The sequence below is a fragment of the Mchenga conophoros genome, linkage group LG19 (assembly GCF_057382185.1).
Source record: "Mchenga conophoros isolate Kocher_MC1m ecotype Shallow Benthic linkage group LG19, M_conophoros_male_GT1.1, whole genome shotgun sequence".
Classification (NCBI taxonomy): Eukaryota; Metazoa; Chordata; class Actinopteri; order Cichliformes; family Cichlidae; genus Mchenga; species Mchenga conophoros.
This window is the reverse complement of record NC_140544.1, coordinates 10,359,774-10,380,540: the sequence shown is the minus strand read 5'-3', so window position 1 is coordinate 10,380,540 and position 20,767 is coordinate 10,359,774. Positions and strand designations below refer to the sequence as shown.

General features: G+C 40.5%; 2 protein-coding genes across 2 annotated transcripts; both read right to left on the bottom strand.

The window, feature by feature from the left end:
* Window positions 1–2,002: 2,002 nt before the first annotated feature.
* LOC146551773 (interferon-inducible GTPase 5-like) lies at window positions 2,003–4,273 on the bottom strand. The gene is made up of 3 exons (XM_085257283.1): window positions 4,180–4,273; window positions 3,513–4,077; window positions 2,003–2,821 (listed from the first exon to the last, which is right to left on the bottom strand). The coding sequence occupies exons 1-3, from the start codon at window positions 4,240–4,242 to the stop codon at window positions 2,202–2,204; spliced, it is 1,248 nt and encodes a 415-aa protein (XP_085113409.1). The 5' UTR covers window positions 4,243–4,273; the 3' UTR covers window positions 2,003–2,201.
* A 13,178-nt stretch (window positions 4,274–17,451) lies between these two features.
* On the bottom strand, window positions 17,452–19,802 carry LOC146551772 (interferon-inducible GTPase 5-like). The gene is made up of 3 exons (XM_085256987.1): window positions 19,753–19,802; window positions 18,647–19,174; window positions 17,452–18,542 (listed from the first exon to the last, which is right to left on the bottom strand). Exons 2-3 carry the CDS (start codon window positions 19,122–19,124, stop codon window positions 17,914–17,916), a joined length of 1,107 nt encoding a protein of 368 aa, XP_085113113.1. The 5' UTR covers window positions 19,125–19,174; window positions 19,753–19,802; the 3' UTR covers window positions 17,452–17,913.
* Window positions 19,803–20,767: the final 965 nt, after the last annotated feature.

Sequence of the window (20,767 nt, the reverse complement as noted above, 5' to 3'; positions counted from 1 at the left end):
CAAGCGAACACGGTCAACAAAAACCACACTGTCCCTACTCACCCATTCTCAAGGCCGCCCGACCGGTAACCAGGTGAATGTATTTCCCACTCGTTCATTAAGAAATTCACACTGAAATTTTAAAATTAAAAAAAAAAAAAAATCTTTTGACAAGTTTGGTTATATTCCACTGAACACAGTGAGGCATGAGGGTTAAACACCTCCCACGTGACAAAGAAGCTAACCGTAATCTCTGGAATAGACAAGCAACACCATACACACAACACTTTATCACCACAAAGTCCATATGGCTCCAACACTGTGTTTGGAAAGTATTTGTTTTTCTAAATTTTAACAAAAAAAGATTTTCAAAGATATATTGCAGCAATGCAAAGTTTGTACAAGGGTTTTTTTTTGCAAATGTTGATATTTTACCTACAAATTGATGTGAAATATGATGTCTGCAAAGACCTAAGTTGTGGATTTTAGCTAGAACAGCATAATTAATATCTGTATTATTCCTCAGACCCTTTCTGCTGACAGGTCCTCTGGTGCTGAGGTGGACTCCTCCTGTGATTTAGCCCACTTACTTACAGAGACAGAGAGACTGATTCCCTTCTTTTCCACTGTCTCATCCACACTTTCACACACAGCTGGTGATGCTTAAGACCACTGACTCACATTTTTGGATTCTTATTTTCTTTTGAACCCAGAGATTTTTGGACTCTACCCTTCAGATAAGTTTTTATTTGGGTCTGTGTACAATAAGCTGCTGTGAGGGATGTTCTCTTTGTGTGAGTGATGTTTGGGATTTTCATGGAAATTCAACTTATGTAATCAGATTTTTCTAGAAGCGTTTCAAAGTCAGGTTACCAGGGTGCGCCCGACATTGAGACCTGAGGACTAACACGTGGCTAAGTCTTTATGCTGGTAGTTTTATGTATTAAAATGTTTTTTGTAATTTTCTTTTTCATCATTGTGGCATAAACCTGTGGTTGTCAAATCTGTGGTTCGGTTCACTAAAGCTGGTTTGTTCTTTAAATTTGCATCCCTGCCTCTGTGTCTCATTTAAACACACGGCTGTGCTCCTGTAATCAAACCTGTTGGTCCATTAATATAATCTATTCAATAATTGTCACCACTGTGTGACAAGAATAAAACAACATCCTCCAAACCTGCAGCAGGAGAATAAAAACTGTTCAGGGTTCTTGATGTTTAAGATCAGATTTTTGAAACTAGATGAAAACACGAGGAATGTTTAATTTTCCTGTAAATCTTTCCTCTATTTATTGTCCTTATATAGTTTGCTATTATTAATACACACAGCATCACAAATAATTGTTAAATTTAAAAACTGCAGTCACAGTTTCTCATTATTTCAGACCATTATAATGAGAAATTTATTTTTATTTTATTTTATCCATTTTATTCTACTGCTGACCCTCATCCACCTTTTACCAGCTTGTCCTTCATTTTCTTTTTGTATTTCCAGCCTATAAAATTTCTTCCCGTCTTGTTTTGTGTGTTTGCTCCTTGAATTGAGAGCTCTGACCTTCTGTCCTCTCTGCTGTGTTTCTGTCACAGCCACTTCTCTCTGACTGGGATTGGCTGCTCAGCCTGAAATGTTCTGCAGGAAAACCAAGACTCATATTTCTGATGACTGTAAAATGACGGTAGGTTGATTTTTTTTTAGAACAAGTTACTGAAGGTCGCTCAGTTTAGTTTCAGATTATAATTATAGATCTGTATACATGTACCAAATAAATCATTGCGTTATGGAGTAAATGGGGACCTCTATATTACATTTACCCATAATGATCCATTTTAATGAAGCTGAGAGTTCAGTGATTCACCAGGTTTACTTATCCCCCCCAAGTTTAGGAGGATATTATGAAATACGCTAAAATACATTTTATTAATACCAGACAGGAATGATGAAGATGAACATTACTGTTCATAGTGTTGAAACTCATTACACACACAAAAAAAACCAACAACAACAATAACACTATTCAGCAGCTCTTCTATATATTACAAAGTTTATAATGTTGACACAGTTCATATCTGAGTAATAAGATCACATTTGTTCCTGTGTTGATGTGAGGAAGAGGAAACTTTCAGTGTGTGAAGCTGGGAGAAGTTAATCTGTTTCTGCTCTGATCAGAGGAAATGAGACCTGCTGAAGCCCCTGACACACTGATCAGCTTCATTGTCTTTTATCTTTACAGACCCAGAGCTTTTTCAAACACCCTCTGAGCATCATCAGCGAGCTGATTGAGGATAACATTCAGAATTTTATAAGTTGTAGTGAAAGAGAAACCCATGGCTATTGGGATTCCAATTAATGGAATAAATCTGGATACTTCCTCTGCTGCCATTAATGAAGCTGTGCATCCCAGTTGGGTCATCACCTTCAAGAGGAGCTCTATAGTTATTTCTGCTGCAGCCAGTGGTGAAATGATGACAGCACACAAATCAGCGTAGGGCACACCTGTTCTGGCAGAAAGTCTCTTCAGAGACAGGATATCGAGACCAAACGCATGAACAAAATGTGTGACAGCACCAACCAGCAAAGCAGGATCAACAGCACTAGAAAGACCAGGAACTTGAACAGCTGCTCCAAGTGCAGACAGAGTGGCCCAGTATGTTAATTTGGACTGAAAAGCTTTTTTCTTCTTGATGATGGTCTCTGGGTTGATGTTGAGCATGGCACACAGCAGAGCATCTCTCTTCTTCATAGGAAGTTCTCTCTCTAAGGTCTCTTGTAAAAGAGAGAAATCACACCAGTGCTGCTTAAAACTCGACACCAGGAAGACCTGTGGAGACTCGATGTCTTGTAGACCTGTGTAATAGAGAAACATGTTGACATGGTTAGATTTATAAAATAATATCATAGGATCCTGTGTGGAAGGAAGTGTCGTGGATCCAATATGCAGGACTCAAGAGAAGCTTTGATGCTGGATTTACAGGTCACAAGATAAACTACAGCGGAAACCTAAGAATATTAATCAGGGAACTCTCCAAACAGAGCTCACAGCTGGAGCAAATATGATGACAACATGACAAAGAACAGTGGGAGAAATAGTAACTACAGTAGTTAACTGATGATACAGGAAGTTAACACACATGAGGGCACACACATGAGACTGTCAAAATAAAACAGGAAATAACACACCGACTCTGACAAAGACACGTGAGCTTGACACTGGGACTGGGAATGAACAGACATGGAGACACATGACAGACTGGGTAGCCAAAGGATGAAACACAGAGAGAAGAACATGGGAACAGGAAAGGGAGAAACAAAGAGTAGGACTAGAGACGTACTAACAAGACAAGAGAGGGAACACGGAGACACAAGGACACACCTGAGGAGACCACGACCACAAAGGGAACAAACACCCACGGAACTCATACAAACTCAAAACACTGTGTCACTGACCCAGGAACCAAGACAAAGAATAAATAATTTAAAACTAGGATATGTTTAAAAAGTGAATCCAGATCTCACTCAGCTGTGATCAGACACTCACTGTGAACGCAGTCGTCTCTGATTACTTTAAGAGTCCTCTCTGCACTGAAGTCTCTCTTTCTCCTCTCAGCATTTATATCGTTGTCGATCTTTGATCGAACAAAGCAGAACTTTTTCTTCATCCTCTGAATCTCCTGAGCGAGTTTCACGTCATTTTCTGTGAAGCGAGTGTCTGAGATGATGAAGAAGTCAAACTTCTCAAATCCAAGAAGCTTCAGGTACTTCTTAGCTGGAAACTTGGTGGTGCCGAATCCAGGAAGATCCCACAAAGTAACACTGGAATAGTTGGGATGGGGGTACAGTGTGACCTCTGAGGTGGTTTGTTTCACACCAGTAGGAGCAGCTCCCTCCTCATCATCACTCACACCTCTGAAGGAATTAACAAAGCTGGATTTACCAGAACCAGATTCTCCTGTGATGGCGATATTTAGTGGAATATTATCTTGTTTTTCTAAATGTTGTTGAATCTCTGCAGCTGCTGCAGCAATGTCTTTGTGCTGCAGGGCTTCTTTATGTCCAGGAATTTCTTCTGATTCATTGAATCCTCTGGCTCCTCCGTGCTGATCCTAAACAAAAGAAAAATAAGGAAAATTCAAATTTTATGTTAGAATGAAGAATTTGTAAATATTTCATATCTTCAGTTTATTTTCTTTATAAAGATAACTTACTGCTGCCTCGTAGTGCGTTCCATTCTCAGTTGTGTTAAAAAGCTGGTCTTCAGTGGTCTTCATGCTTCTTATCAGGATCCAGGTCTGCTTTCTGGCCAGGACCTCCAGTTTTCTGTACACTACAACTTCAGGTGTGTTCTTGACACTGAAAGCAAAGTTCTCACTGAGGAGGGCGTTCCACAGGTCCTGAATTTTGGTTCTGAGCTGTGAGAGAGTGATCCCAGCAAACTTTGAAGCTTTAGAGAGGATGGTGTTCTTCACTTCTTGGAGGCTCTCGCTGTAAGCTGGTTCAGGAGCAGCCATGGGTGGACTGCCCTCCCACAGCTGCCCACAGTATTTCACATCTTCCTGAACATCAAATTCAATGACATCACTGAAGCGCTCAGCATCACAAAGCTCCTCTTCAGCTGCTAGTTTGGTCATCTGGTCCAGATGTTCCTGCAGGCGTCTCTTTCCGTCCATGTTCTTCTTTGCTGCTGCAACATCTGGAACATCCTGAACAAACACACATCTGGGAGAAAGCTGAACTTTCTTCATCCTCATCAAAGCCTGAACAACAATCTGCAGAATATCTTGGATCTTCAACAGATCATCTCCAAAGATGCTGATCAGTGTCACGTTTCCCAGACCAACGACAAATGTCGCCAGTTCGTTGTCACGGTAACAAGTCTTGTTACCGTCCAGCTCAGGAGCCTGCAGACCTTCAGTGTCCACCACTAGAACATAGTCAAACTTAAAGTCTGTCTTCATCTCCTCTGATACTTTGAGCAGCTGCATGAAGGGACCCTTGGTACTCCTGCGAGCACCTACTGCAGGTTACATTTTATTTGTAAAGAAGTTCATTAAGTCATTACTAGTCAAAGCAGGGGTGGGGAACTCCAGGTACCAGGTACCAGGGCCCGGTGTGCTGCAGGTTTTAGATAACACGCCCTGGGTCAGCACACCTGAATCAAATGATTAGTTCATTAGCAGGCCTCTGGAGAACTTTAAGACATGTTGAGGTGGTAATTTAGCCATTTAAATCAGCTGTGTTGGATCAAGGACACATCTAAAGCCTTCGGGACCTGAGGCCTGGAGTTCCCCCACCTCTGTGTTAAAGGGATGGTTGACTCAACAGAGCTCTGACTGTTTGTCAGCCTGGCTACAGAGCTGAAGAGAAACCTGGGGTTGGGGTTGTTTCTCCAGGCTAAATGATGATCCTCTAAATTTGTGACACGCCATTTCCTCTCCAGCTTACGAGTCATCTGCTTTAGGGTACGTGTTTGAGAATTATACCACGGAGTCAGGTACTTCTGATTTGAGGCCTTAGTTTTCACAGGAGCTACAGTATCCAGAGTCGTACGTAGTGAGGAGGTAAAATTATTAACAAGATAATCGACCTCTGTTGGAGTAGCGTTCAGATAGCTGCTCTGCTCTGTGTTGGTACAGGGCATTGAAGATGATAACAGTGGGTGGATTATATTCTTAAACTTAGTTACAGCACTTTCAGAAAGACATCTACTGTGATAAAGTCTACTCTCCACCGCTGTGTAATCAATTATTGTAAATGTAAATGTTATCAGGAAATGATCAGACAGGAGAGGGTTTTCAGGAAACACTGTTAAATGTTCAGTTTCTATGCCATATGTTAAAACAAGATCTAGAGTGTGATTAAAGTGGTGGGTGGGTTCTTTTACATTTTGACAGAACATGAACTCAACCTGGCTCAAGCTGCACCTGGGAGCCTCTCTGACAGCCAATGTTGCCTCTAAGCTGCGCGCGTGCGCAATTGCGCACTGCTGGCACGGTCTCTGCACACAGTAAATGTGTGTTGCGCACAAAAAAAAATCTAACTTGAATTTAAATGTTATTAAAATAAATACCTTAACAATTGTCTGTCTGTTGTCTGTCCCTGTGTGTTAGCCCTGCGACAGGCTGGCGACCTGTCCAGGTTGTACCCCGCCTTTCGCCCTATGACAGCTGGGATAGCCTCCAGGGCCCCCCGCGACCCTGAAAAGGATAAGCGGAAGCGAATGGATGGATGGATGGACCTTAACAATTCTGTTTTGCAGAGTTACAGACCTATCTTCCAGACCACAGACTCATAATACAAGTCAGAGCTTTATTTTTAAAAACAAGAAAGTTGTGTTTTCAAAATTGGAGTTCAAGTTATTTTTACTTCCAATAGTGTTAACATCCTACACAGGTCATGAACAAGATTTTTTTTTAATTTTCATTGTAAGTGGGCTAAAGCAGTTAATTAAAAGTAGTCTAACATAAATGTAAATGCTGTAGTTTGATAACTTTTATGAACCATGTAACTTGGATGGATTCGATGCTGGCGTGACCACAGTGCACACGTCTGCTCTTGCTCACAGTGGTCCAAGGGACGCTCAGGGAGTTTGTGTGTTCGCTCAGACACATGAAACATTAGAGGGAACATTGCTGCCAGCCTACACTGCCAAACGTAGTGCACTGGCCTATACAGCAGGAGGACTGGGCACACCTGAGGACGCTCCTGGGCTACCTTAATTGCCCAAAGGCAGGGAAAACCCTTCCTTAGTGGATATAGTACTCCTGGCTCCAAAGCTGGGAAAGTTGTCAGGAGGATTGATTGTTATTACCCTGCAGTTGGCTTGATATCTGCAATTTTGCGGGCTTTTGGACTCACTTTGGCCAAAAACTGTCAGAGGGACACCATTAAAAATGATGGACGACAGCGTGTGAGAACAGCGCCCAGAAAGTCCTGGAGTAGTGCCAGAATGTTATGTAACCTGAGCGACGGAGATTAAAGAAAATGTACAAAGTGCAAGTAGGATAACTGATTAGGGCAAAGTACTGACAAACGTTTTACATTGATAAAGGGAGTGATATTGAGATTTGTAAAGTTAAGGGAAAACTTGATAGTTTGAATTTAAGACGGACAGGGAATGGAAAACTATCAAGCAGGAGGAGGGGTCACTGACCCGATAAAAAGATGGGTCAGATGCGCCCTGGGTAGCTTTTTGGCTGCTGTTCGTCTGTTTGTTTTTGATCTGGATGTTCTTACGGCGAACACCCCGGGGGAGCTTTTTGCTTCTTCTGATCTTTTGCTGAATTTGATCTTTCAATAAACAGCTGGCACAGAACTCTGCTCTTCACCTGTGATCATTTTGTTTTTGATTTTTAATTGGAATGTCGACACAGAAATCAACTCCTTCTAACCTGAGCGGTACTTGGTCTCTAAAATTTGCGACTCAACAATTAGATTGATTCTGCCAGTTAGGTTTGGGTTGTTTTCTCCTTCTGAGAGAGGGACAGTGTTTTTCATACTTGGGACATGTCTGGAACTGGGCCTAATATTTTTGTAACAGTGGACTTAGAGAAAAGCTGTCAGGGGTCATCCCTCCGGTGATGATATTTTCTGTGTTGATGATTTAATAATCATCTCTCTTTTAAGCAGGTGTTAAGGTTCAAATATTGAGGAAGGAGAGTACAAACAACTATGGTCCAGAAGAGCTTGGTCAAACAATTGATTTTAATGAATACACGCGTGGGGGGACCAGCTCTGTTCGCAGACAGCGCTGATCTCCAACTACTCAAAGCATAAGCAGATATTTTATACCATCAGGGTTTGAATTTAATGACGCCCCTTCATGCGTCCTCAGACAGAATATATGCATACGTCAAATCAAAGCCACAATGACTTTTAACACAGTTTAAAAAGAACATTGTCTCCGTCTTCACGGCAGGTGTTTCCTGTCCCTTCTGACTTTCACTTCTCGTCTTGAACACAAGGCACACATCCTGCAAGAAACTGTTCCTCTTTTTGCAGAGACAAACATGACTAACCTCTCACCTATAAATGCGTCTATCTACTGTGTATGTGTGTGTATGTGTGTATGTGTCGACCTTACATGTTCTCTCATTTCACCCATTGCACTTCTGACCTTTTACCAGAACAGAGGCTCATCCTTATGTGTAACAACCTAACTGAAACTGTATGTACTATGTTGAATAAATGTTTTAATCAAGAACCTCTACTGAAAGCTTAATCAAAGAATGTAAAAGTATAAAAGACAATTTGAATAACCTGGTTATTCAAATAGCCTCGTCTAACCAGCTCCTCAGAATAACCTGCACTTAGACTCTGCTCTCGGTTTCACTTCTACAAAAGCACGCTCTGCAAACCTGCAATTTCCTGTCAGCCTGCAACTTAGTCTTTCTGAAAGACACACACTGTTTAAACATCTGAATGCAATATCAATGCTGTAGATTATATTATCAATGCAATGGTAAGGATGATGATTATTAACAATAGCAGCAAAATAATTTCCCTGCTCTCCACACAGGCCTCCAAGATTGGAATTAAAAGTGCTATGAAATATTTCACTGAGAGCAGGTACAAGGTGAGCTTCTTCAGATTACAATGGGCTTAGCAGAGGTACACCTGTCTGGGACACTGACCACATCCAATGGGTCTAAAAGGATTGTAGCGATTCAATCCATAACAAAATCATAAAGAATTGTTTTTATTTAATTTCTTTTTTAGATCAGATTGCTGTCAGTGGATACTCAAATGAGTGCGCGGGTTTCCACTGTCAGCAATAATTGGTATAAATGCATGTGACTGGACTGTGATGGACTGAAGGTTTGACTGACTTCAAATGGAGATTAAAGACTTGACTTATTTTAGGATTAGAGACTTCATTTCTAGTGCCTAATTCACCCAAATAGTGCAAAAAGGGTGGATGGATGTCTTTTATTTGCAGGAGCAGGAGAATGACACAGACCCAAGAGGAGAGAGATTCTAAGTTCACATGAGTGTGTGGACCTGCAGACTTAACCCTTTAGCTGCCACTTTTCTGTGTTACTGATTTTGTTTTTGTTTTTTTTGTTTTTTGCCTGTCCCATTTGGTTCTTTAGCCATCAGAATTGTTGTCTGAAGACCAACAAGGATACCCAATGGATTTACTTTGCCAAATGGATCTTCGTGGCATTGCCGTATTGGTCCATTTGGTCGATCTTTGTTTTTATTATTTATTATATTTTATTTTCAGATGTTACAGACGGGACAGACATCAGTGAGGGATAGGAAAGGGAGAAAGAAAGAGGAAGGAAAGGAAAAACAGAAGGGGAGAGGGACAGTGAGAAAGGGGGGGAGAAAAAAAAAATCTCCTGGATCACCTGTTGAGAGAAGAATAGAAAACAAGCAAAAAAACAAAAAAAACAAAGCAACATACTAAACACAACACCATCGCATTAATCTAGCTAAGTGTAAACAGCAGTAAATACTAAATATTCAATGTTGTTGTGCAGCACGCAGGACAGATGTGCTTCAAAGTAGTAGCCAAGAAGGGTGTAATTTAAGTCTACGAGCAGTGAACACCCGTGTGCATACCTGTGTGGATCAGCGTGCTTGTATTCCAAAGGTTTCTCCATGTAACGATCTGCTAGGGAGTGTGGGGGGGCCACAGCCCCGTCCTCCAGGGTATGAAGCAGGTATGGAGGAGATCAAAACTCCAGACATCCAGAGGCCCCCAGAACGCAAGAGACCATGGAAAACCAACAGAGGGGCAGCCGCGCCACTGTCCCAGCAAGAGCTGAGGAGGTTACTGATTTTGTTTGAAGGACACTGTTTTTATTGGCTGTGTGTTGGTTATGGTATCACACTGTATTTTTGAGAAATGTTAGATGTTACACGGAGGAAAATGTGTATTCAATGTGAAAATATACTGTGTTGAAACGAGTGTCACTCCTTTCACAGCAGCAGGTTGCTGACGACATGATTTATAGCAGCACCTCTGGAATCTGTTTGATCCAGGCCCGACCTGCGAGGATACTCGACTGGCTAATGTTTGTTTTCATCTAATGGTCTCTGTGGAGGATTTAGCATCACACAGATAGACATGAGTGAAAATAAAGTAGGATGTGCAGTGATCGCAGGAAACTTTAGTGTGGAGCTCATAGAGTGAAAACAAGGGAGTGACTTATTTAAACAACTAACTCAAACCCAGCAAACTCAAAGATCAGGAAAGGAGTAAAGGAATAAAGGTCAGACACAAATACTTTTAATCACCTTTCTTCACTGTGAGTACTGAAAACTGTTCCAGTCATTCTGTGAGATGTACTGTAATACTATACTGTAGGTACTTGTTCTTTTGTGTTTAACAAAGCCATCGGTTGACAACTGATATTTTAAAGAGGATGTTAGTTCATGCAACATGATCTGTTCTGCTTTTTCAGGCAGCAACGCCCACTGTTCTATGAAAACACCTGTGCTTCAGTACATCTTCTTTGCAAACAATGTAGGAACTGTGTGCTCTCCCACACAACACAGAGACCAAAGACCAGGAAACACAACACGCAAATAAGATGAGTGAGAAAAAACTGGTTCCACATCTCTGAGGCTGTTTGTTTAGCTGGGTTTGGTTTTCTATCTGTCTGGGTTCAGATTCAGACCTGCATGGTCAGAGGACTGGAATGGACAGATTTTAACTGGGAAATATGAAAAGAGTTGTGGGTATTTGTGTGCCTGGGTAGCCTTAGGTCGACAGTCACATAGCTGATTATTGTTTCGATTTCAAATGGACCAGTAGAGTTGGGAGACGTGTTGACACATGCTCAATCATAATGCTTAGCAATTGGCAGAAAGCAGATGCTGTTTATCTGCACATTGAGTGTTTCTTCCTCAGTCACTATGTGTCATAGACCTCTCTGAACTAAATATTTGTTATAAATCTCTGGCTCTCATCCACAGCATGTCTTTTATCCCCTCTTCTTTCCCTCATCAACCGGTCGTAGCACATTCAATTCAATTCAATCCAAATTTATTTACACAGCGCCAAATCACAACAACAGTCACCTCAAGATGCTTCATATTGTAAGGTCGACCCTACAATAATACATACAGAGAAAAACCCAACAATCATATGACCCTCTGTGACCAAAGACTATATTACCCATGGCTCTATGAAGGTCCTTCCACAGGAATTATGTCCATTTATTCTTTAATTCCTCTCACAGATTTATTACTTTTATCAGCTTACTGGATCTGAAATGATCGTAGTCAGTAGATCAGATGAAAAATGAAATTATTCGACTGAAACAGCAGTTTAATTACCTTTAACATTAGAGTTGTAAGTCTGAGTGTTAAGAGAGCTTCAGGCTCACATTTCCATGACTTATATCACTGATATAATGAATAATAGTTGAGTATGAGAGTGTTTTGCCATGTCAGGGACATCTTCTCAGACACTATATTACAGTATTACTGGATACTAACAGATACCAAAAGAAAACTTCTCACACAATTATTCACTTACTTGAAAAGGTTTTCTAATTACAGCATCCTCATAGAACTTCCTGATTTCCCAGCAGTATTTACTACTAGGATATATTGAGTTTCAGCCTTTTTAAGCTTCGTTCCTGCTTTGATTTCATCACTGTTCCTGCTTGTGTTTCTAGGATTGTGACCCACTACCATACGTTAGCATTTGGCTTTTGTCTGGTTGGTTCTGCAGCACCTGCTTGTCTGTATGGAACAAGAAGTCCCATAGCTGCTCAACTCTGTTGTCCTCATCAACCTTTGGTAGAGTCTCCCATCAGGATGTAACGTTGGGTTGTGTTCAGTGGTTGAGAGGAGGCGGTAGAAACCTTAGCAGGATAGTAGGAAGAATACACGATCACACTGGTACTGGGAATTCCACAACATGTCCTTTAATGCACATTCTCTTCATCAACCATACGAGGCCCGGTTGAACGGCTGCTGCTTATCAAACATGACATACAGTGTTCATAACGTTACAAAGGTTTCTGGAGAGGTAAATCATATAAAGTCTGTCTCTCTCCATGTATTCGCGTGCAAGTACATTGCTCCCATAACTCACAGAGAGGGCAGTGGCCAGTGTTGGTCAACTTACTTGAAAAAAGTAATCAGTAACTAATTACTGATTACTTATTTTCAAAAGTAATTAATTACTCAGTTACTTAGTTACTTTTTAAAAACATGATTTACAACCTGAATATGTGATAAAGCGATAGATCTTTCAGCCCAATTCTACTTTTTCTGCATAATCCATCATAAAAATGTAATCAAATGGAAACGTTTAACATTTAAACCTATTTTCTGCATATTCCAGCACATAAAATAAAATTGTTTTTTGTGTTTACACTCACTCTTTTAAATAGATGCAAGTAAAACACAGCAGAAAATAAATAAAATCAAAGACTCAGCGGTCCTGTTGCTCTATTTTCACCTGTAAAGCAGGAGTGGGGCAGGCGGAGGTTTGCCCTGGTGCAGGTGTGCTGCAGTGGTGGAAGAATCCGCAAGTTTCTCTGTGAATTTCCCATTACGTGGTAGCAGACTCGGAGGTTTAGGGGTTTTGTCGCTGTAAAAAGAAGTTTTCGTCCCACGCAGTGAACAACAGACACAAATGTTTTTGTCACTTTTTAACGGAATCAAACTCAAAGTAAGGTCAGTACTTCCACGCTTTAAACGCTGCACGGGCATACTCTCTCCGCACTCGATATACTGTATTATCCAGTGTTGAAGTAACGTGTTACTGCCCATCTCTGGCAGTGGCACACACTAATGACATCATAAACCCTCGACTTATGTTACATTAAAGAGACACCATTGTGAGTGTTACAAGGACTTGTATGGAAGCCCGTTTCCACCACTTAGAAAAAAGAAAAAGGATCCATAACTAGAAATTTCAAGTTATTTTCTCAAAATTTTGAGAAAAGCAACGAGTTAGTGCTGCCAATCAATAATGTACGTGAATGACGTCATTTCCTTGTTACCCGGAAGCTGAAGCCCTCAGCTACAAACGCTACAGCTAAGCTACCGGTATTATATCCAGTCATGAATGCACAGATTGCTGAGTATTTTCAGCGTGGCTTCAAAACTGATGAAATCCTTGTCTTATTAGCTGAATCACATGGTGTTACTATCAGAAACGTACTCACGAAAGCGCCAATTTGTTGCGATACGGTTTTGAGTGCACGTTACTCTGCGCCATATGCTTCCAGGTAACAAGAAAGTGACCTAATTCACGTAGATTACTGATTGGCAGAGCTAACTCGAAATTTGGTGAAAAGTAACTCGAAATTTCGAGTTATGTTTCTCCAAATTTCGAGTTATTAACTTGGAATTTGGAGAAACATAAGTCGAAATTTCAAGAAAATAACTCGAAATTTCGAGTCATGGAAACAGGCTTCCATAGACGTGGGTGCTTCCAGTCCATATGTGACACAGATGTTCCTCTACACTATCCCAGCCACTTGGTGGTGCCTCTCACTGTACGCTGTCCTAGCTTGCATCTGACATCCTGTTTATTTGTCCTGGATAGTCTCCAGAGCACCTTTGCATCTTCGGTCCTGTTGGCCTCTTGGCGTCTTGGCTCTGTGGATCAGAACATCTGTGCGGTCTTTTTTCATGAGGTTAGTCACATCTTCCATCCTCCATCCTTTTTGGAGCCTGGTCTTCCATGATAGTTCCTCCTCCAGAAGTCAAACCTGTCAAACTCAACATATTCCAGGTACTTATGAGCCAGAAACTTTAGGGTGCTACCTCCAGGAAAATTCCATACAGTGACATTGGAATACTCTGGATGGGTGGATGGTATAGGTATCTCTGAGGATTCTACAGCATCAGTAGGAGCAACTCCCTCATCTCCATCACCTGTTCCTCTGAAGGCATTAAGAAATTTCGATTTCCCAGAACCAGATTCTCCTGTGATGGCAATATTTAGTGGAATATCATGTGGTTTTTCTAAAACTCTTAAATATCTTCAAATCCTTGCTACTGCTGCAGTAGTGTCATTGTTCTTCAGATTATTTTTAACTGAAGCAGATAAAGCCTCCATGAGGACTCTTAAATAGAAGAAAAAGCTGTTCACTGTGTGAGATGAGGGAGAATCTCCCGTGCAGTATGTTCTGTTCTCTTTGTAATCAGAAAAGCAAGGCCATGATTCTCTGCAAACACTATTTCTGTATAAATCAGCAGAATAATGCATCACAAAACACTGTAATATTCCATTCCTGTTTTTTCTCAAAATAAACAATCAATTAATTTTATTACATGTACATGGGGATTTTAACAGCTTAGCATCCAACATCAAAATCCGCTGGGGCAGTCCCAGAAGCACATATTGATACATAGAAATCAACAACCTTTGTCTCTCAAAACTAGATGCCTGCTAATGCCCTCTCTATCTCCTGCCTCCCTATCTCGTGTCCTTTCTGCCCACTTCTTCGCACACTATGTTCTCCTTGCTTTGGCTTACCAACTCCTTATCCCACTAACGGCAGCTCTGTCGTCTCTGCTTCTCACATGCACCTCTGACCTATTCTCCCAGTTCTATGTGCTCTATGTGTGAATGTTTAGCAACTTGACCTATGACCTACTTAACTGAATAATGAATATAATGCCTTAAAATCATTAATACAACTAAATAGCTAATACTACGATAATGTATTCATACATGACTTATTTTATTTATTTGTTTTTCTATATTTTACTCCATCTTTGTTGTGCATTTTATTTATTTTAGTGGCATTTTACATTGTTAAGCACTTTGTGCAGCATGGACAGTTTGGAAATATATATGAATAAGCTTGACCTTGAACTAGTTTTTCAGCGTCACTCTGAGACAGGATATTTCTAACTTTAGAGATGTTGCACAAATGGAAGAAAGCAGTCTTACATATTTGTTTAATATGTGCATTGAAGGACATGTCCTGGTCAAAAATGACTCCAAGGTTCCTCACAGCGTTACTGGAGGCCAAGGTAATGCCATCCAGAGGAAGAATCTGCTTAGATACCATATTTCTAAGATTTTCAGGGCCGAGTACAATAACCTCAGTTTGATCTGAATTAAGAAGCAGAAAGTTAGCGACCATCCAGGTCTTTATGTCTTTAAGACATTCCTGCAGTTTAACTCATTGGTGTCTGTTATCTGGCTTCATGGACAGATAGAGCTGGGTGTCATCTGCATAATACTACAAATGCCTTGTGAGCCTTCCAATAATACTGCCTAAAGGAAGCATGTAAAACTAACTGTTTGTGATGTCAGTGAAGAGCATCAGTTGTAGCCGCAAACAGCAGCAGAATAAGAGAAATGATGAGAAAGAAAAGAGGAGAAGATGGATGTTAGGTCTGCACTCGTAGGCCCTGCTGATTCAGAGACTTATCCCCATGAGTGATACAAGACAGAGCTCGATCGGTTTCAAACTTGGAGGGAAGCCGGTTGGATCAGCATCTTGGCGCTGAAAGCTCTTCACCTGATCCCAGCCAACTTCAAAAAAACATTGTTTATGTGACTTCCTGCTGATCACAAAGGGGTCATCTCCCCTCACCCACGTATATGGCTCAACTTCTTTAACGGTCCACCTTATACAAGCGCAGGTGAGCCCATAAATGGCAGGAATTACATTCTTTACCAAATAAGGAAACCAGAACCTTACATAGAATGTGCCTGCACTTAAACACTATAACTAATTGCATGCCCCACCATCCTAGATGTGGGGGATGGACAGAAAAATATCTGAATATGCAGTTCAGGACAAGGTTTACAGTTTTAAGTACAACAATGACAACAATTTTTATCACAATCAATCTACCAATGGACTGCAAGGTGGATTTACGCAGTGAACAGGAGAAAATACTGAAGGACAACTGAAACACGAACATAAAGTCATAGGGTCATGTATTGTGCCTTGTAATATTTATGTATATACAACACGTGCTCACTCAGGCACATGAAGTGGAAATATTGTTTGTGTAATGTGGGTAGTGAGGGGTATGACATCTCTGTGCTTCCTGTAACTGGTACTCTGAGAATAAACACTTTGTTTCTACCACAAACTGGACTGCAGTGAGCCAAATAAACTTATGATATTTTAAATACACAAACCTGAATATTTTCAGATACTACCAACTGAGTTTGGAACACCTGTAGGAATTCGTAGCACCTGCTGGTATAGGTGCCTTTCCCTTTACCCATACCAGTGCCTCAGGTTCAATTCAATTAAATTCAATTCACTTTTATTTATATAGTGCCAAATTACATCAACAGTCGCCTCAAGGTGCCTTATATTGCACAGTAGATTGTTAATACAAACAGAGAAAAACCCAACAATCATATGACCCCTATGAGCAGCACTTTGGCGACAGTGGGAAGGAAAAACTCCCTTTTAACAGGAAGAAACCTCCGGCAGAACCAGGCTCAGGGAGGGGTGGGGCCATCTGCTGTGATTGGTTGGGGTGAGAGAAGGAAGACAGGATGAACAAACCGGAGCCATCAGATCTGTTTTGATTTCTTTGAGGCCAGCCACAACAGCTGTGATGAAGATAGGAAGGATCATTTTCATGTGTTATTCTTTCTCAAATATTTGGTTTACATCACATCAAAAATCAGCAGCACAATCTTTTATATTTTTCATCCATTTAACATTTTTCCCTAATAATTTCAAGCTGCAGACCTGACAATGTGTCACCAAAGTGTCTCTCTTTGCATCTGGCTAAATCTCCATAGTAATAATGTTGCATACCTGGTTGGGAGCCAGCTAACACAAAGGACGTGTGGCTGTGTTGAACTTCATAGTCACACCCTTCAGGACTCCTTGTGTCCAACAATCTCAGACCAAACTGAAAACATGATATTTAATGCAAACCTGCTCTGTGAGCGAGTTAAATAAAGCCAGGATCTCTTTCAATAATCTGGATTCACTCAACATCGACTATCAGGATAAGCTGTCACCAAAACGGCTCATCAACTGGCCAAGGTCAGATGTCATACCTGTTGAGCTCTAATCTGGAACCTAATCTGCTCCACCTTTCCCTCCAGGTGTGCTGCTCTCCATGTTGGAACCATTCCAGAGAGTGCCACACCTGGCCTGTAACTACTGATCATGTGACAGTGAAACGAGGAAGTTGGTCATGTCTGTTGTCCAGATATTGGCAGTTAATCATGTCAGATCCTGCTAACAAGCCTTTTAATTCAGCCATTGTGCATTTGCAGAACTAATATTAAGCCATAAGAAATGATGGGGAAAGTTTTTTCTCAGAATACTTATTTGTACTTTTGACACTTTTATGTCCAGTTTTCCAGTAATACAGTTTTGTGTGTATGGAGGTGTTTTCATGGTTTTACTGCTTCTGTTCCTGAATGGTTTGTAAATTCACTCCACCACCATTGGTTGTTTAATTATTCTCACATATTTATTACCTTAATCAGTTTACTGGATTTGAAATGATCATAGTCAGTAGATGATATTAAAAATTAAATGATTAAACTGAAACGGCAGTTAAATAACCTTTAACATTAGAGTTTTATTAGAGTCTAAATTACAGTATTTTTGGACACTAACAGAAACCACAAGAAAACTTCTCACACAAGTAGCTTCACTCACTGGAGCAGGTTTTCTAATTACAGCATCGTCATTTTAAGGAGAAAGAAAGAGAAAGTAAAGGAAGGATCCACAGGGTGGAACGTGTCTACAATTCCTTTAGTTTGGATTTCCATTTTGATTTCTTTACAATTCTGATATAGTGGGTTGGAACTAGAGGTCTTATATATAACCCTGTTGTCCTCAACCACCCATCTGTGTCTCCCTTTGGGTACTTGGGGGTTTCCAGTCCCTCTGTGGCACAGATGAGGAGGAAAGTTTGAGAGCATGAAGCTGTGAAGAATTACTCTGTTCTTGTTGCTTTGACCAGAGAAAATGAGATCTGCTGTAGACTGAACACAGGATCACATTATCATTTACTTACTAGTTCAGACCCAGAGCCTTTTCAAAAACCCTCTGAGCATCATCGGCAAGTGTGTTGAGGAAAGAATTCAGAGCTTTGTAGGTTACAACAAAAGACAGACCAGCTGATGCTACAAGTCCGACTACTGGAATCCATCTAACACTTTCTTCTGCTGTCATACATGCAGCTATGCATGGTAGTTGGGTCGACACCTTCGTGAGGAGCTCTGGAGTTGTTTCTACTCCAGCCAGTGGTGACCTGACAACAGCGCAAAGATCAGCATGCTGCACATTTGTTCTCTCAGCAAGTTTTTCCAGTGATGACTTATCAAGACTGAAATCAGTTACATAACTTTTAACAACACTAACCATCAACCCAATATCAACAGCAACAGAAAGGCCAGGAACTGGAACAGCTGCTACAGTTCCAGACAAACCAGCCCAGTATTTTATTCTGGACTGAAAAGCTTTTTTCTTCTTGATGATGATCTCTGGGTTGATGTTGGCCATGATGAACAGCAGAGTGTCCCTCTTGTTTTTAGGAAGGTCTCTGTCTAAGGTCTGCTGTAAGAGAGAGAAGTCGTAAAGGTTTGGCTCAAAGCTGGACACCAGGAAGACCTGTGGAGACACGATGCCTTGGTCTCGAAGACCTGTGTGATAAAGAAATATAAAGAAACCATATCTTTCACAGTTAAAGTAAATAAGTCCCAACTTTGGGATAATAAAGTGTTTACTTAACAAAACAGAAACTCACCTTGAACACAGTTTTCCCTCATTTCTCTAAGACTCCTCTCTGCACTGAAGTCTTCATTTCTTCTCTCATCACGCATAAACTTGTCAATCTTTGAGCGAACAAAGTAGCACTTTTTGTTTATCTTCTGAATCTCCTGAGCGAGTTTCACATCATTTTCTCTGCAACCAGTGTCTGAGACGATGATGAAGAAGTCAAACCTGTCAAATTTAACAAGTTCCAAGTACTTATGAGCCGGATACTTCATGGTGCCAACACCAGGAAGATCCCATAAAGTGACATTGGGATAGCCTGGATGGAAGTATGGTATAGGTTCCTTTGAGCGTTCTACAGCACCAGTAGGAGCGGCCCCTTCATCTCCATTACGTAGTCCTCTGACAGCGTTAACAAATGTCGATTTACCAGAACCAGATTCTCCTGTGATGGCAATATGTAGTGAAATATCACATGTTTCTTCTCGCTGCTGCTGCAGAAGTATCATTGTTCATCAGATCCTTTCTAACTGAAGCAGATAAAGGCTCTATGTGGACTCTTAAATAAAAGGAAAAGTTGTTATATTCACTGCACTCTCATCTCTGAATACAGACTATAAAAATCCAGCATCATCACATAATCTTGAAAGTTTCTTCACAATGTCAGACTCAAGACAAAGAAATTATCAAACAGATCAAACATAAAACTCAGAATTTAAGCAGCTAATCTTTGATTTCTTTGGCATTAGAGTCAGTCTAAGGAGAATCAGTAAGTGTTTAAATTAGCTATGAATAAGGATTCAATAATGACTGTGCTTAGAAAATTATCTAAAAAGAACAAACAATTTTTGAGTCTTTGGCTCTGTGCTCTGATTCACCTGCTGCTTGCAAAAATTAAAGTCTTGAAAACACACATACATTTCCACTTGGCTCACTCACAGAACATAAACAAGTCTTTACAGAGAGAAGTATGACTGGAGAGCTGCTGCTCGAAAGACAGAAAGGGCAAAACTATGAAACACCATCAACTTAACACCAGCATGCAAAAGGTAAAGAACAGGTGACTGGAGAGGTTCACTGGTTGGAATTTGAGTGAATTGAACTTTATAGACAGAACTCATTTAATCAAAGGTTTACCTGCGTGCTGAGCTGTTGGAGTGATGAAAAGTTCTGCATGAAGCAGTCAGTCTGATGATAGATGAGCTGGTGGAGGGTAAATATCTCTAACCACACCCTGTGAAAAACAGCAGTCAAACTGGTTTGACCACAGAGCTGTGGTCATTTGTTTGAGCAGGGATCAGCTGATCCCTGCTCAAACAAATGACCTTCTCATTTGTTTGTGTTTCTCTACACGCTGCTGAGTAAAGAAATGTTTATGTTTTTCATATTTTAGATTATGACCTCAACCAGTGATCAAACCAGGCAATGTGTCTTTGTGTGGGTCACAGCACTGACTGTAAACCAGCTGATTTAAGTATAGATCACACTTGTATTCACAGCAGAGCACAAAGTCGTTACACACTGCTCCTTCTGCAGGAGAGAACTGTAAAGGAACTTTTAAATAAGTGCACGTATCGTATAATGTTTGTATCCCATGACAATAATATTTCATTAAGGCAAAATATATTTGGACGGATCTATTACTGCATATGTGCTCTGATCCGTCACTCTTTCATATCTGCTCACATATATTAATGCCTCTCAGGACATTAATACGTGTGAGAGCTACACTCTCTGATGACATCAGTATTTAATAGAATATTATTCAATAACCATGAACGTCTTTTTCCATATGGCTTCTGTCCATTGATTCTTTAATTCTTCTCACAGATTTATTACTTTTATCAGCTGGATTTGAAATGATCGTAGTCATTAGATGATATGACAAATGAAATGATTCGACTGAAACAGCAGTTAAATAACCTTTAACATTAGAGTTGTAAGTCTGAGTGTTAAGAGAGCTTCAGGCTCACATTTCCATGGCTTATCTCACTGATATAATGAATGAATACGTGAGTGTTTGCTGTATCAGGCACATCTTCTCAGACACTATATTACAGTATTATTGGACACTAGCAGATACCCGAAGAAAACACAATTAGAAAATCTGTTCCAGCAAGTGAAAATAATTACTGCATCCTCATTTTAAGGA